The 17448-nt window shown below is 42.3% G+C and overlaps 1 protein-coding gene across 3 annotated transcripts in view; it reads left to right on the top strand.

Annotated features, from left to right (window-relative positions):
* gpc5b (glypican 5b) overlaps positions 1-17448 on the top strand; it is a 648632-nt gene that overhangs the window by 219253 nt on the left and 411931 nt on the right. For all 3 annotated transcript variants that reach the window (XM_063046140.1, XM_063046141.1, XM_063046142.1), the window contains exon 4: positions 656-789. In XM_063046140.1, the coding sequence (XP_062902210.1) occupies positions 656-789 (134 nt within the window). The remainder of the gene's footprint in view (positions 1-655; positions 790-17448) is intronic.

A 17448-nucleotide genomic window follows, 5' to 3' on the forward strand; every position in this document is an offset into this window, starting at 1 on the left:
GCTACAAAGCATCGGTGGTGAGGGAATGAATGTTCAGCATAGGTAATGGGATTTACAAACAAGCAGACTGCTTTGTTGTGGATAGTGTCAGGCTCCTTGTGTATTATTGGAGCTGCACATGTCCAGGAAGTCGAGAGTACTGGATCACACTACTGATATGTGCCATGTAGGTGGTGGGAAGGTCTTGGAGTATTAGGAGGTGAGCCACTCACTAAAGGATACCCATCCTCTGATCAGCTCTTGCAACCTTAGTATTTACAAATGTGACTGATTCAGTGTGGTTCTTGTTAATAGCATTCCCCAGAATGCTGATGGCTGATGTTGGATTCTGTACAATTTCTGCAGAAGCACTGAAGTATATTTAATTTTAAATGGGAACATGTGGAAGTCAGCAGGATGCTAAGAGTACACACAATACGTAGTTGAATATACAGACTTGAGGGATTTATCTAGATGTTCTGAGTTAACTAACTTCGGCATTTTTTATTACGCATTACCCATCACTGAAGCCTCCCTTAGGTTCTCAGCATCTGGAATGAAATGATATTTGGAAAATATTTACATTGGTGTTAACTTCATCTACAATTCTGCAACCATTCTGCACCTCGTTACATTTACACTGATATTAGTCTTTATGTGTATTTTTGTATTGCAGGTGAGTAAGGTTTGCGGCCAACCCCAAGAGCGACCAATAGCAACAATGCTAGTAAGCACTGTACAGACGCCAGCCATGGTGAGCTTCAAACCACAGGCAGCCACTCAATTTGCCAACCTCACCCGCAGAAGAAGGTACTGACAAATTGCTAGTAATATTCTCCAGTTAATGCAGAACGTTCTTTGCTTTCCTTAGACAGATAAAGAGCTGATCATCATTCATGGTGTTAGGCAGTGTTTGGTGTCTGATATCCAATCTAACCTGTCTTTGTATCATATGAATCCTTATCCCAGAACATGACTGAAGGCAAACTGGGAATCATGGTTTTAGCCAGAGATCTCATATGGTAGTGCCTTGGTGCAATAGTATCTATGTAGAACTGTGATATGTTGAAATTAGTTCTGTCTGTGGGAAGTTTGCTATTTCCAAATGAAATTGGAGTCTATAATTACCTCATTGATATAAGGCTGGAAGGAGGACAATTAAGTGTTTCTGCACTTGATCTGCTGCTGTGTCCCTCTCTGTAAAGTTGCCTGTTCACTGACATTGAGTGAGCATCAGTTAAGGCAAGCAAGGATGAGAAACCCTAAGAGACCTTCACCTCAAATACCAGTAATGATAGACAGCACCAGCCAAGTACTGTTCCTTAACTGTAGTGCCATTATATCTGAAGCTTGTACAGGAAAATATCTCACCCATGGTGAGACATCGAATACAGAAGCGAAGGAGAATGAGTAGGCTATTAACTCATCGAGTTACTCCACCATTCAGTAAGTTGTGCCTGATACTCTTTCGCAGTATTGTTTTCCCACTCTCTCCTCACACCCCTTAATTGCCTCTTGGCACCTAGAAATTGAACTCCCTCTTTTTCTGCAAAACACATACAAAATGCTGGAGGAACTCAACAGGGCAGGCTGCATCTATGGAAAATAGTAAACAGTTGATGTTTCAGGCCGAGACCCTTCAGCAGGACTGGTTCACAAAGATGCCCATCTAAGCTAGTCCCACTTGTCAGTGTTTGGCCCATATCCCAATGAATGCATGAACACTAACTCACTTTTTAAGATTTTTTTCCGCTGTTTTTGCACTATTTTTAAATTTAACTATTTAATATACACACTGTAATTCATTTATTTATTTTCTATACTCACATGTATTGCATTGTACTACTGCTGCAAAGTTAACAAATTTCACGAAATATGCAGGAGATATTAAATGGGATTCTGATATCCCTTTCCTATCCATGTACTTGTCCAAGTACCCTTTAAATGTAGTTTATGTACCTGCCTTAACCAGTCCCTCTGGCAGATCACCTCAAATACAGATTAGCCTCTAGGTGAAGAAGCTACCCCTCTGATTCCAATGAAATTTCTCCCGTCCCATATTAAATCTGTGTCCTCTAGTTCTTGATTCCCTAAAAAGGGAAATTTGTTCAATTTTTCTACTATGATTTTTCCCATCATACATTATCCAGTTTCCAACTTTAGTGAGCATTTGTCTTCAATAATCTTTCTCTTTTTATCTACTTATAGAAGTTCTTTATTGTCTGATTTTACATTTCCTCTAAGTTTGTTCCAATATTCTAATTTTGTGTGCTCACACAAAAATTTTGTTCACACATTCTGATGACACACTAATTTTGCAATGGCTTTTTTGTTATATATCATACTTATCACATATCCTTGTGATATAGCAAAGGAGCCTTTCAGCCCATTGTATCTGTGCTAGCTTACAGCGCGTTCCTCTCAGTCCTATTCCTCCACTTATTTCCCTACAGTTTACTTTAGCTAGTTAACTCCTCTCGGATTGTCCTGCTATCAATCTAGACATTACAGTCACCATTTTTTCCTACCAATGTATCTTTGCAAAGTGGGAGAAAACCTGCATGGACACTGAGATAATGTGCAAACTCCACCAAGACAGCACCAGAGGTCAGATCAATCCCAGCTTGCTGGTGCTGTGAGACAGCTACACAACTTGCTGCACCACTGTGTCAACCCTTGACTTAAAACTATATTTTACTATCTGGGCCACAATTACTTGTGTGTTAATTTATGCCCTTTCCCTTCCTGGTATAATTTGGTTCTGTCTTTTCTCATGAGCATTCTAGATTTCTTTTCACTGGGACTATCCTTCCAGCATTATTGCATCACTCTACCCCTGCCCACTACCATTTCTTTAGCTCTGGTATTTGAGGAAGAAATACTGGCTGAAGACACTGAGAGAACTCCAAATATATTTTCAACTAGTGTCACTTTAAACATTTCTCCCACCTTACTCTTCAGTCAACCACCTCTGCGGATTTCAAAATCTGATGACATTCTCCGAGCCTGCCTTCCTCTCCTTTCCCTTCCCCATCCCCCTTCTCACCAACAACAGCTAACCAGCCACTCTCCCTTATGGTGAGTCTAACCCTTTCCCAAATGTTGCCGTTCGCAGACTCCAATACTGTTCCTGATTGCTGATTTTGATTCATTCCCTCCCCCCTGCACCCCGAAGACCTCTAGAAGTTCAAAGTACATTTATTATCAAAGTATGTGTGCATTATACAACCTTGAGATTTGTCTCCTACAGGCAGCCATGAAACAGACACTCAAAAAAGAATATATGTAAAGAAGACTGTCTAACACTCAGTGTGCAGAGAATAAAAACCACATAATGCCAATAAAAAGGAACCCATATAAAAAAGACCGTCCAATGCCCAATGTGCAATATGAAAATAATCATGCTGACAGCAACCGCAAGCAAATAGTGTTTCTGAATTGAAGTCCGCAAGTGAGTCCAATAGTTCGGTGCAGAGCTGAGTGAACTTCGTGGAGTAGTGATCTGAACCAGCCTCCGCCTCACCTTGGGCCTCTACACCCTGACCTTTTCAATATGGCCCGACACTTAATTCTCCGTCCAAACACTGGGTCCTGCTGCTTCGAGCAGTGATCTGAACTGGCCCATACCTCGTCTCAGGCATCGATACCCTGACCTTTTCAATCTGGTCCACTAAAAGCTGTCTGAAGCTGATGTTCTACGTGGCTCTGCAAAAATTAGAGCTCCATTCTCTCAGAAGAATGAAGATAGATTAGGGCACTTTGAAAGGCAAGGCTTTGTTACTGGAGGATTAGTTTTCCTCAGTGAACGTGAAGTCACTGTGTAATGTAGGTCAGTGAAGCAGCTCATGATCAGGACAGTGAGCCAACAAATGACTGGTTCAGTTTCTCATATTAGTGTTAGTTAATAGATCAACAGCCACCAGAGACACAATAGGCTGAACATTTTTTATATTTTGCAATGATTCTATACAACAGAATTGGACTTGAGATGCAAATTTCTGCGATAATAATTCACAGTTTTCACTGATCAGCTGCTGCCTGAGCTTGCTGGTTGCAAGCCTCAAACCTCATTCATAACACGATCTGTTCACCTGGTGCTAACTACTACTCACTTCCGGTACAGTACTAGGCTCTTCTGTGCAAAGTGACAGTCTCTGGGGCACTGTGTTACTTTGTGAGCTGGTGAAGCACTGAATGATTGAGAGTTCAGATGACAGTGGTGGGAAATTTGTGAGTATTTGTACTTCCCTGTTTCACCCAGGTTGAAGCTCAGGACTTCACTCTTTGCGTTGGAGAGCTAAACTTCTGATTGTTTCTTTGTGCACACTCCAAGAACTCATCCTCCATGACATTATGGTAAAACTTATTGACCTGTCTCTGTATATAAAACTCATCCATGGTGACTACAGACCCATATTACAATGTCTCTAATCTCCTGTTTAATGCTGCCCCTCTACAGCACCATCACTGTTTGGAGGTCTATAAACAATTCTACTCCATTTGCAAATGCTGGAAATCTCAGATAAACACAAAAAATACTCAGTGTTTCAGGCAGCATCTGTGTCAAGAGAACCAATGAACATTTCAGACCATTTATCCTGCACTATTGTAAGTCAAAGTTTGTCCAGATATCTTGGGGCGATGTTGCCATGTTCAGTACCCAGTCTGCTTTCACTGTGAAGATTTCATAATCTGTCCTATTAAACTGTGAAAAATAGCCAACAGTGCAGGTATTAGTTCCATCCTGTCAAATTCTACACTGCAGTCAGCATCTTAAGCTGAGTAACACTGATAAGGGAAGGGAGAAGACAATGTGAGTGAGTTGAATCTAGATTTTACTGTTCAACAGCCAAAACACAAATGTGACAGTGAAGTACCAGTACCTTGAGAGACAGAGGAAGACACATTTGGAGCACTTCCACAGTACCTTCAAAGTAATAGGGAAAATTAGGATGTTACAATAGATCGAAATTCCCAATTAAATCAAATGTATATTTTGTTTGTGGATGTTGCCCCGGGGCACATTTCTCTTGAGCATTTCTTCAGAGTAACAAGTGACCTGCTTTCATTGCTGTGTAAAACAGAAGCTTCATGTTTGTGACTTTATTTTAACATGGGGCAGAGGTTTCATCCTGGTTACGATTGTGGTCTTGAAGGGAGTAAAATCATGGGAAGGAGATGTAATGTGAGTTAAGACCAGAGTTTGCTGCCAGGACATTTTTCTCTGTTTTGCACTCACTCTTCCATGCTCTTTCCTGTGCTTGCACCAACATTTGCGCTTTTTTTACATACTTCCAGCTCCCTTTCATGCACAGACACACATTTTCTATGCTTGCACACGTACATGCATATACTATTTTCCCCTCCCTCCCTCCTCCTTTACCCATTTCTCTCCACTTCCCACTTTCCCCACCTCGTCTGCACCCAGCTCCCCGGCCTTCAACTTGACACACTCCACAGTCCAGCTACACTTGCCCACCCGCTCTCTTCTCCCTTCTCCATTTCCAATTGTTTCCCTCTCCACTCACCTGCAGCCAACTCCTAGTGGTTTCTTCCCAACACCCACAACCCATCCCAGCAGCTGCACCTTCTGTGGCTTACCAGACCCGCCTCCAACACCACCCCCCCACCCTCCCCCAAACAACACTCCCTGGGACGAGTCCACCCAGTGCTGCCAGAAGTTGTGGCTGCTCAGAAAATGAAACCCCATTCTTCCAGAAGATAAAGAATGGTTTGGAGCACTTTAAAAGGCAAGGCCTCTTTGCTGGAGGATCTGTTTTTCCTCATTTACTGTGAAATCACTGTGTAATTCAGGTCAATGAAACAGTTCAATGATCCAATAAACAAGCAAGTAAGTGGCCATTTAACTTGCTCCTGCTGGTGTTTATTCACAGATAAAGGTTAAGCGAGAAGTACTTGCTCTCACCCTCATTCCCCTCCTGCCAGGGAGAATTCCTCTATAGTTCTTGAAACATTGCTTTGGAGCCTTTACATCACATCTGGTCCATAATCCAAAAGTACCTGTTACCAAAGGCTTTGGCCCATTTGTTTTCAGTCGGCTCACGTCTCCATTAAAATGGAGATTAAAAGGATCCCATGAGTGTGTTATATTCATACTGGTGTTAATGCCTTCTAAGCTATAAGGCTGATTTGGCAAGCTTTGTGCTGGGCAAAGTTTACTTGCTGGCAGCAAACACTCAGAAAATTGGCCACATAAATTCTGCCTTTAGCTTCTCATTTAACCACAAGAAACGACTAATTACACTTCTTTGTAATCCTGCAGCCCAATTATGTCATTTCTAAAGTGCTGATTCGCAGCTATATAAAGTTGTTATTTATTACACTGCACACTCAGTAATGTTGTGATTCTCAGTTCTCTGCTGTTAACTTCTTCAATGCCAGTTGCTTCTCTTTCATTCCTTTCCTTAATGTTCCTTTCATTTGTTCAAAATACTGACCACTTTTGGGTACATAGGACAAATTATGATCTGTGTTTAAAAAAAAAGATTTTGGGCAGTGAGTTATGTATCACAGCCTGAACTCCCACGTCAATAGGTTCAAGAACAGATACTTCCCTTCAACCATTTGCCAACCTACACATCCCTAATCACTACCTCAGCATAGCAACAATATGACCACTACATGGCAATTTTTGTGTTTTTCTCTGTTCTAATTGTGTTTATTCTTGTAAAATATGTGTATAATTTAGTTTAATTTGTTATTTTTGGTGAATGCTTTGAGTTGAGGTCTATTATGTACATAATACCCAATGTAGAAATCACATGAAAATGAGCTTTTTTTTGCGGTAGCAGCACAGCATGTTATCAACATATCAAACATATATTATGTAAGTTTAAATTAACATAAATTATACATAATTTAAATGACTGAATAGAAGTAAACATAACATTAGTGCAAGTTAAGAGAGATGTATCCCAAGGTAGAATTAGGGTTCTTCAAGCAAATTCAAGAATCTGATGGCATTGAGGAAGAAACTGTTGTTCGTTCCTGGTGTTGGTTCTCAGGCTCCTGTACCTCCTGTCTGAAGAGAGCATGGCCCAGATGGTGGAGGTCCCTAATGATGGATGCCATCTTTATGAGCCGTCGGCTCTTTTAGGTATTGTTGATAGTGGGAAGGCTGTTCTTGTGAGGTCACATTTGAAGTTTCACAATTCAAAAGAAGGCCACTCAGCCCATTGGTACTTGGATCTTTCCAATCAAGTTCATTCTTCCATTCATTCCCCAATATCTGCAAATTTCTGTTATCTGTCCAATCCTTGTGAACTTCCTTCAGATTCTCTCCAATGACAAGACATCCTTTCTGAGATATGGGGCCCAAAACTGTTGATACTCTAAGTGTGGCCTGACCAGTGTCTTATAAAACATCAGCTTTATCTCCTGGCTTTTATATTATTTCCCCCTTGAAATAAATACCAGCATTGCATTTTCCTTCTGTGCCACAGACTCAACCTGTAAATTAACCTTCTGGGAGTCTTGCACGAGGGCTCCTAAGTCTCTCTGCACCTCTGATGTTTGAACTTTCTCCCCATTTAGCTATTAGTCTGCACTGTTGTTCCTTTTAACAAAATGCATTATCATACATTTCCCAGTACTGTATTCCAGCTGCCACTTCTTTGCCCATTCTTCCAAATTGCCTAAATCCTGCTACAATTCCATTGCTTCCTCAGCACAATGGAGATGTGATAAATGAATGCCTCATGCCAAACCTTATTGTAGTTTCCTGCCCAATGTGCGCTTTCAAGATTTTATGTAGCCTAATGGATCGCCATCAGAAATGTTTAGTAAACTTTTTTGCTCTGATTCATTCACATGAGTTAATTAAAAAAGAATCTAGGGCATGGTTATCTTGTGTAGAAGTACATATTCCAGTGGCTTAAACTCTTGTGGACTGTATCAAAGGTGGTGATGAATCAGCATACTGGAGGGGGATTGAAAATCTGGCTGAGCAGTGTCATACCAATAACCTCTCATTCAATAAGACCAAGGAACTGATTGTAGACTTCAGGAGAGGGAAACCAGAGGTCCATGAGCCAGTACTGTGGAGAGTGTTAATGACTTTAACTTCCAGGGTGTTACTATCTCAGAGGACCTGTCATGGATATATCATATAAAGGTAATTGCAAAGAAAGCACAACAGTACCTCTGCTTCCTCTGGACAGCATGTCATCTAAAACCTTGGCAAACTTATATACAGTTGAAGTCAGAAGTTTACATACACCTTACCCAAATACATTTAAACTCAGTTTTTCACAATTCCTGATATTTAATCCTAGAAAACATTCCCCGTCTTAGGTCAGTTAAGATCACAACTTTATTTTAAGAATGTGAAATGTCAGAATAATAGTAGAGAGAATGATTTATTTCAGCTTTTATTTCTATCATCACATTCCCAGTGGGTTAGAAGTTTACATATACTTTGTTAGTGTTTAGTAGCATTGCCTTTAATTTGTTTACCTTGGGTCAAACATTTTGGGTAGCCTTCCACAAGCTTCTCACAGTAAGTTGCTGCAATTTTGTTCCATTCCTCCAGACAGAACTGATGTAACTGAGTCAGGTTTGTAGGCCTCCTTGCTCGCACACGCTTTTTCAGTTCTGCCCACAAATTTTCTATCAGATTGAGGTCAGACTTTGTGATGGACACTTCAATACCTTGACTTTGTTGTCCTTAAGCAATTTTGCCACAATTTTGGAGGTATGCTTGGGGTCATTGTCCATTTGGAAGACACATTTGTGACCGAGCTTTAACTTCCTGGCTAATGTCTTGAGATGTTGCTTCAATATATCCACATAATTTCTCTTCATCATAACGCCATCTATTTTGTGAAGTGCACCAGTCCCTCCTGCAGCAAAACACCCCCACAACATGATGCTGCCACCCCCATGCTTCACGGTTGGGATGGTGTTCTTTGGCTTGCAAGCCTCGACCTTTTTCCTCCAAACATAACGATGGTCATTATGGCCAAACAGTTCAATTTTTGTTTCATCAGACCAGAGGACATTTCTCCAAAAAGTAAGATCTTTGTCCCCATGTGCACTTGCAAACTGTAGTCTGGCTTTTTTTATGGCGGTTTTGAAGCAGTGGCTTCTTCCTTGCTGAGCAGTCTTTCAGGCTATGTCGATATAGGACTCGTTTTGCTGTGGATATAGATACTTGTCTACCTGTTTCCTCAGCATCTTCACAAGGTCCTTTGTTGTTGTTCTGGGATTGATTTGCACTTTTCACGCCGAAGTACGTTCATCTCTAGGAGACAGAATGCATCTCCTTCCTGAGCGGTATGACGGCTGCGTGGTCCCATGGTGTTTATACTTGCGTACTGTTGTTTGTATAGATGAACGTGGTACCTTCAGACATTTGGAAATTGCTCCCAAGGATGAACCAGATTTGTGGAGGTCCACAATATTTTTCTGAGGTCTTGGCTGATTTCTTTTGATTTTATTTGTAAACTTCTGACCCACTGGAACTGTGATATAGTCAATTAAAAGTGAAATAATCTGTCTGTACACAATTGTTGGAAAAATTACTTCTGTCATGCACAAAGTTGATGTCCTCAACGTCTTGCCAAAACTATAGTTTGCTAATATGAAATCTGTGGGGTAGTTAAACAATGAGTTTTAATGACTTCAACCTAAGTGTATGTAAACTTCTGACTTCAACTGTAGGTGTGTGGTGGAAAGTGTGCTGAATGGCTGCATTATGGTCTGGTATGGGACCACCAATGCCTTTGAGCAGAAAATCCTACAAAAGGTACAGGATTTGGCCCAGTACACCATGGGTAAGGCCTTCCCAGCCATTGAACATATCTACACCAAATGCTGTCATAAAAAAGCAGCGTCCATCATCAAAGATTCTCACCACCCAGCCATGCTGTTTTCTCACTGCTGCCGTCAGTTAGAAGGCATGAGAGCCTCAGGACTTACACCAGCAGGTTCAAGAACAGTTGCTACCCCTCCGGCATTAGGCTTATTCTATTTCACAACACTCTAACTTCAGTCATTCTATGTCTGGTTTTCCCACAGCTGATGGTCTCACTTTAAGGACTCTTTATATTTCATGCTTTCAATATTGATTGCTATTTATTTATATTTGCATTTGCACAGTTAGTTCATTGATCCTGTTTACAGTTACTGATCTATAGATTTACAAAGTATGCCAGCAGCAAAAAGAATCTCAGGGTTGCATGTGGTGACATGTATGTACTCTGATAAAAAATTTTACTTTGAACATTGATGCAGTTATTCCCAGGCCCTGAGAAGCTCAATAGCTACTGTATTCCGCTGAGTATCTGTACATGTAGTTGTAACTTTGAATTCTGTTTTCAGAATTCTCTCATTAGAACAAAGAGCTAGAGCAAACTTCTCGGTGACAATGTAGGACAAGAGTTCAGGAAAATGCCTAGAATCTGTATGCAACAACAAATATTGTACATAACCCATGTAATCTTTCAGCCCGTTACTGCATACTGCCCTACTAACTTGCATCACACTATTCACATGCTTTTCCCAAGGACAACTAAAGCAGCATTATGGATTAGCTCTACATTTGTAGCTAATTAGAACCTGAAAGGAGATTTATGGAAGCTTTGATCCCAAGGATTTAGCAAAGTAGTATTGAGGGAACATTGCCCAAAGCACGCAATTGAGGACAACCCACTAAACTGTGCCAGATCATCACATGTCTGTATCTTCCCTGCCAAGTGAACTGTCAATGTCAATGTAATAAGTCAGCTATGTTTAATACTCTGTGATTTATACACATGTTTTCTTTGACACTCCAACTGTGTGGTAAAACTTTCAGAGTGAGACCCATGGTTTTTTGGTGAACTTGAAGACACTGTGTTGATGAGATACTACTATTGGGAGCGTCTCAAAATTTTCATGACTTCCAAGGTGTTGGGAAAGAAACTTGTGCTTCCATTTGGGCCAGAATTTAATGTTCAAAGTAAATTTGTTATCAAAATACATATATAACATCATATATAACCGAGATTAACGTTTTGTGGGCATCCACAGCAAATACAATTAAATACTGCACCCGCCAGGACGGACAAACAGTGCATAATAGACAACAAAGTGCAAATACAAGAAGGAAAAAAATGATAAATAAGCAATGAATATTAAGAACATGAGATGAAGAGTCTTTGAAAGTGCGTCCATAGGTTGTGGGAGAAGTCATGGGAGTGAGAGAAATTATCCCCTCTGGTTCAAGAGCCTGATGGTTGAGGGGTAATTACTGTTCCTGAGCTTGCTGGTGTGAGTCTTGAGACTCCTGTACTTTGTTCCTGATGGCAGCAGCTAGAAGAGAGCATGGCCTTGGATAGTGGAGGTCCTTGATGATGGATGCTGTTTTCCGTGACAGTGCTCCATGTAGATGTCTTCAGTGGTGGGGAGGGCTTTACCCATGGTGAACTGGACTATATCCATTACTTTTTGGGCTTTTCTGTTCAAGGGTATTGGTGTTTCCACACCAGGCCATAATACAACCAGTCAATATACTCTCTACCTCACATCTATAGAAGTTGATCAAAGATTTAGATAATATGCCAAATCTCCCCAAGCTTCAAGAAAGTAGAGGTGCTGCTGTGCTTTCATTGTAATGGCACTTGCATGCTGGACCCAGGACACATCCTCTGAAATGATAACACCGAGGAATTAAAAATTTACTGATCCTTTCCATCTCTGATCCTCTGACGAGGACTCTGGTTTGCTTCTCCTATAGTCAATAATTATCTCTTTGGTCTTGCTGACATTGAATGAGAGGTTGTTGGTGTTGCACAACAGTTATATGACAACAGTCATATGGTAAGAACTTTGATTTCCCAGACATTTTAGTGTGCTAAATCAAATTATCATCCATTTGTGTCCTCAGGAAACAATTGTGAATTGGCCAAAATCTGCCTGAGATAGCTGTAGGGTGCCAAAGTGGAATCTGCCCAGTTTCTGCTGGGACCACATTCATCGTAGTGCAGATATTTACACTTGGCTACGTAGTAATGCGAGAAGGGCATCAGTCCTTAAAGGCACATTCCCCATGGCAGCCAGACAGCAAAACACACTGTGCCGATGTGGAGGGGCAAGTGGCTTAGAGGATAGGAAGAGAGCTGTGCTCAGAGGGATCAGAGCATCTTTGTCACTGAGCTTTATGCCAGGAAGGTGGAATTGTGCACTGAGTGTGGGATGGTTGGAGGGGGACTGGGGACGGAAGATCTGGAGATTCACAAGCCTGGCAGCAGATGGTTTCTCCATCAGTGTAAACATACACACAAAATGTTGTGACATGAGGCAGCATCAAATATTGACCTTCAGGCCTGCATTGCTATTCAGTAAGATCATGGCTAATACTATCCTGGCCTCACATTACTTTCTTGTGCTCTCTCCACACTCCCTTAACTCTAATAATTTAATTATCGATCAGTCTCAAACCTCCACCCCTCTGACTCTCAATTCAGGAGCCCCTCAGGGCTGCATACTGAGTCCCCTCCTTTACTCTCTGTATACGATGACTGTATCACCACCCACAGCTCTAATCTGCTAATTAAATTCACCAACGACACTACATTGATTGGGGGTCTTATCTCAAACAATAGCGAGGTGGCCTACATGGAAGAAGTCATCTCTCTGACACAGTGGTATCAAGAAAACAACCTCGCCCTCAATGTCGCAAAAACTAAGGAGCTGGTTGTCGATTACAGGAGGAGTGGAGACAGCCAACCCCTATTGTTATCAATGGATCTGGGGTTGAGAGGGTAAACAGTTTTAAGTTCCTCGGCATCCACATCACCGAGGACCTCATGTGGTCTGTACACACCAGCTGTGTGGTTAAATAGGCACAACAGCGCCTCTTTCACCTCAGACAGTTGAGGAAGTTTGGTATGGGCCCCCAAATCCTAAGAACTTTCTACAGGGCATAATTGAGAGCATCCTGACTGGCTGCATCACCGCCTGGTATGGGAACTGTACCTCCCTTAATCGCAGGACTCTGCAGAGAGTGGTGCGGACAGCCCAGTGCATCTGTAGTTGTGAATTTCCCATGATTCAGGACATTTACAAGGACAGGTGTGTAAAAAGACCCAAAAGATCATCGGGGGCCCAAGCCATCCCAACCACAATCTATTCCAGCTGCTACCATCCGGGCAGTGGTACTGTAGCAAAAAAGCCAGGATCAACAAACTCCGGGACAGCTTCTTCCACCAGGCCATCAGACTGATGAACTCACGCTGATTTGAGTGTACTCCATATTACATTGACTGTTCTATTTATTATGAATTATATAAATTACTATGACTGCACATTGCACGTTTAGATGGAGACATAACATAAAGCGTTTTACTCCTCATGTATGTGAAGGATGTAACAAATAAAGTCAATTCAATTCAATTTGGGTAGATGACATTCGAAAGGTTCATATTTCTGCATCCCCTTTCTTTTAAAACACAGGACTTAACAGAACTTAGCCATATTAGTTTGGTTAGTGTTTGTCCCTGGAGGAGATTGTTTAAAGTCAAAGTATATTTATTATCAGAGTATATAAACTTTATACTACTCACAAGCTAGAGAGAATCTGCAGATGCTGGAAATCCAAGCAACACACACAAAATGCTGCAGGAACTTAGCAGGCCAGGCAGCATCTATTGAAAAAAATACTGTTGACGTTTCAGGCCAAGACAATAGAACAATAGAACCTATTAAAATAAACAAAGACCACCCAATGTGCAGAGAAAAAAAATATGCAAACAATAAAAGTAAGCAAACAGCATTCAGAACTGAAGTTCACAAAAGTGAGTTCACACTATGAGAGCTGCAGGCCACAGCCACATTTCAGTGCAGAAATGACTAAACCTCGCAGGGTAATGAGTTGAAGTTCAGCGCGGAGACAAGTAAACCTTGTGGAGCAGTGACTTGAACCGGCCCATGCCTCACCTCCAGCCCTGGCACCCTGTTCTTTTCAATCTGGCCTGGCCTGGATCATACAGACTTTGCTCTTGGACCTGGACCCTGCTACTTCAATACGCTCTCAGGCCGGTGCCCCGCCACCTCACTTCGGCCTGGGCCCAACTTTTCCAATTCGGCTTGCCGCTTAAATTGATCAAACTTCAGGTCTTTCCTCACTCTGAGGCCTGGGTCCAGGCCTCACTGCCTCAGCTCTGCGTCGCCTCTGCTCGCGTTGGTTCTGCCGAATTGGATTGCCTCCAAATTTGTTCCAGGAATGGACAATCCCTGGTCTCTGGGCCAGACCCCATCACCTTGATTCAGCACGTACGCACCACGCTGCAGCCGTCCTGCACCTTAGAGACTTCAAAAATGCCAGGTTGTATAGGTGGTTCAGAAGCTTAACTCTGACAGGGTAGTTAGTCTATTGTTTGCAGTGATCAATTGGCAGAAAAAGTGTGATTACTGAAGTATTTAATTGTTTTCCTTGCCACCCTGAAGCAGTCGCTGAGTTTCCCCAGCGCCATCTTAAACCACAAGTCTCTTTCAATCTTAGAATACTTATTACTTATGACATGCTTTTTTATTCCATATGTTTTGAAGACTGATCCAAAATAATGACTTAAGCTCTCTGCTATTTGTCTATTTCCCACTCATAGCCACTTAGGAACCAATGTTTCCTTTAGCTGGAGACACAAGAGCCTGCAGATTCTGAAATCTGGAGCAACAAACAATGTGCTGAGAGATCTCAGTGGGTTGAGCAGCATCTGTGGGAGTGAAATGAATTGGAGACGTTTTGGATGGAAACCCTGCATCAGGTGTTTATGTATTAGAAATGCACAATGCCATTGTAATGTAACATTGTAGTATCACCCTGGTTAAATAATAATTTTTTTTCATTCTTCCTCATGTCATATTCCATCTGCCGAAGTCCTGCTGCAGAAGTCCTAATGCAGGATTTCAAACTGAAACCTCCACAATTCCTTTCTCCCTACAGATGCTATTCATCTTACTGTTCAGATGTTCAAGTACACTGGATTGTGAAGCGGGAGAGAGAGTTCAAAAGAAGAAAGTGGGGATATTTGGTACATTTTGTGTGCCATAATTCCCTTGGAGATGTAGGATGGTGTAGCAGGGGAGAGGTTTCAAAAAAAGTGAGCAGGGGCATTTGGGATATTTTGTGCGCCACAGTTCCATTGGAGACATTGTCCTTAATTATGCACTTGGCTAGGGCCAATGACAAGTGAGATTTAAACAGAGCGGCTATAGTGTGAGTGGACCAGTGTTAGAGTGGGGAGTTCAGCTTTAGTGAAGAGAGGTGGAGGCTGTAGGTAGATATTTTCATTTAATATTTCCTCCTTTCTTATTGCACAGTTAGAGCACTGGGGATACCAGGCAGCATAGTGGAATACTCCTCTTCTAGGATGTAGGAAGGCAAGGAGACTGTCAGTGTCCCTGAAAACTACACCTGCAGGAAGTGCATCCAGCTGCAGCCGCTTACAAACCACATTCTGGAATTGAAGCAGGAACAGGATGAACTCCGGATCATTTGGGAGGCCAGGTGATATAGGGAGGTAGTTACACCCAAGGTACAGGATACTGGTAACTGGGTGACCATCAGGAGGGGGAAAGGAGCTAAGCTGCCAGTGCAGAGAACCCCTGTGGCCATTTCCTGAACAGTAGGTGTACCACACTGGATACTGTTGGGGGTGGGGGAGTGGCTTAGCAGAGGAAAGCCACAGTAGCCAAGTCTCTGGTACTGAGACTGGCTCCGTGGCTCAGAGGGAAGAGGGAGAAGAGGTGAGCCATGGTGACAGGGATTCATTGATTAGGGGAACAGAGAAGAGGTTCGGTGGATGAGAACAAGATTCCTGGATGGTATGTTGCTTCATTGGTGCCATAGTCAGGGACATCTTGGATCGAGTCCACAGCATTCTTAAGTGGGAGGGTGAATAGCCAAAGGTTGTGGTCCATGTCGTTACCAATGACATAGGTAAGAAGGGTCACAAGGTCCTGCAAAGTGAATTCAGGGAGTTAGGTGCTAAGTTAAAGGACAGAACCTTCAGGGCTGTATTCTCAAGATTGTCATCTGTGGAGCGTGCTAGTGAAGCCAGAAATAGGAAGATCATACAGTTTAATATGTGGCTAAGAGATGGTGCGGGGGGAGGGCTTCAGATTTGTGGATCAATGGGCTCTCTTCAATGGAAAGCGGGACCTGTGCAGGCAGGATGGTTTGCACCTGAACTGGTGGGGGACTAATATCCTTGCGGGAAGGTTTGCTAGTGCTGCATGTGGGGGGAGTTTAAACTGGAGTTGTGGGGGGATGGGAACCAGAGCGCCAGAGCACATAGTGGAGTGGTTGTGAGGAAAGATGTTGTTAAGCCTACATACAAAGTCAAGAGCGTGGTGAGATTAATGTTCTAAGCTGTGTATATTTCAATGCAAGGAGTATTGTAGGAAAGATGGCTGGGGGGGTTGTTGCTTTGCTGCTGCTTATGCGTGGGAGGGGGAGCTGGGGGGGCTTTGGGGTTGTAACATTTAACTGTCATTCGTTCTTTGAGGCACTCTGTTTTTGTGGATGTTTGTGAAGAAAAAGAATTTCAGGATGTATGTTGTATACATTTCTTTGACATTAAGTTGAACCTATTGAACTCAGGGATTAGCACATGGAATGATGACATTGTAGCCATTAGTGAGACTCGGTTGTGGAAGGGGCAGGACTGGTGGCTCATTGTTCCTGGGTTCCTTTGTTCAGACATGACAGAGCGGGAGGAATTAAAGGGTGACATTACTAGTCAGCGAAAATATCATGGCAGTGCTCAGACAGGACAAACTGGAGAGCTTGTCCACGGAGGCGATATGGGTGGAACTAAGGAATAAGAAATGTATGACCACATTAATAGGATTATATTATAGACCATCCAACAGTCCACAGGATTTACGGGGAGCAAATTTTTGACTGCGGCTCCTATACTGTAAAAGGGCTGGATGGGATAGAGTTTGTCAAGTTGTTCTGGGAAGTTTCCTTAATCATTACGTAGAATTTCTAACTAGAGAGAGTGCGGTCCTAGGTCTCCTAATAGGGAATGATCCAGGGCAGGTGACTGAAATTTGTATAGGGAAACGCTTTGCATCTAGTGATCATAATGCCATTAGTTTCAAGATAATTATGGAGAAGGATAAGTCTGGTCCTTGGGTTGAGATTCTAAATTGAAGGAAGGCCAATTTTGAAAGAATCTGGCAAGTGTGGATTGGGGCAGGTTGTTTTCTGGCAAAAGTGTACTTGTTAAATGTGAGGTCTTCAAAAGACAAGTTGAAACAGAATCCCAAGGTCTTCTACAGATATATTAAGAGCAAAAAGGATTGCAAGGGACAAAATGGATCCTCTGGAAAATCAGAGTGGTAATCTATGTGAGGAACCAAAAGAAATGGAGGTGATCTTACTCGGGAAATGGACACAGTGTACAGAAGTGAGGCAAAGCAGCAGTAAGGTGATGGGCCCTATACAGAATACAGAGGAGG

Source organism: Mobula hypostoma, chromosome 4 (genome assembly GCF_963921235.1).
Source record: "Mobula hypostoma chromosome 4, sMobHyp1.1, whole genome shotgun sequence".
Taxonomy (NCBI): Eukaryota; Metazoa; Chordata; class Chondrichthyes; order Myliobatiformes; family Myliobatidae; genus Mobula; species Mobula hypostoma.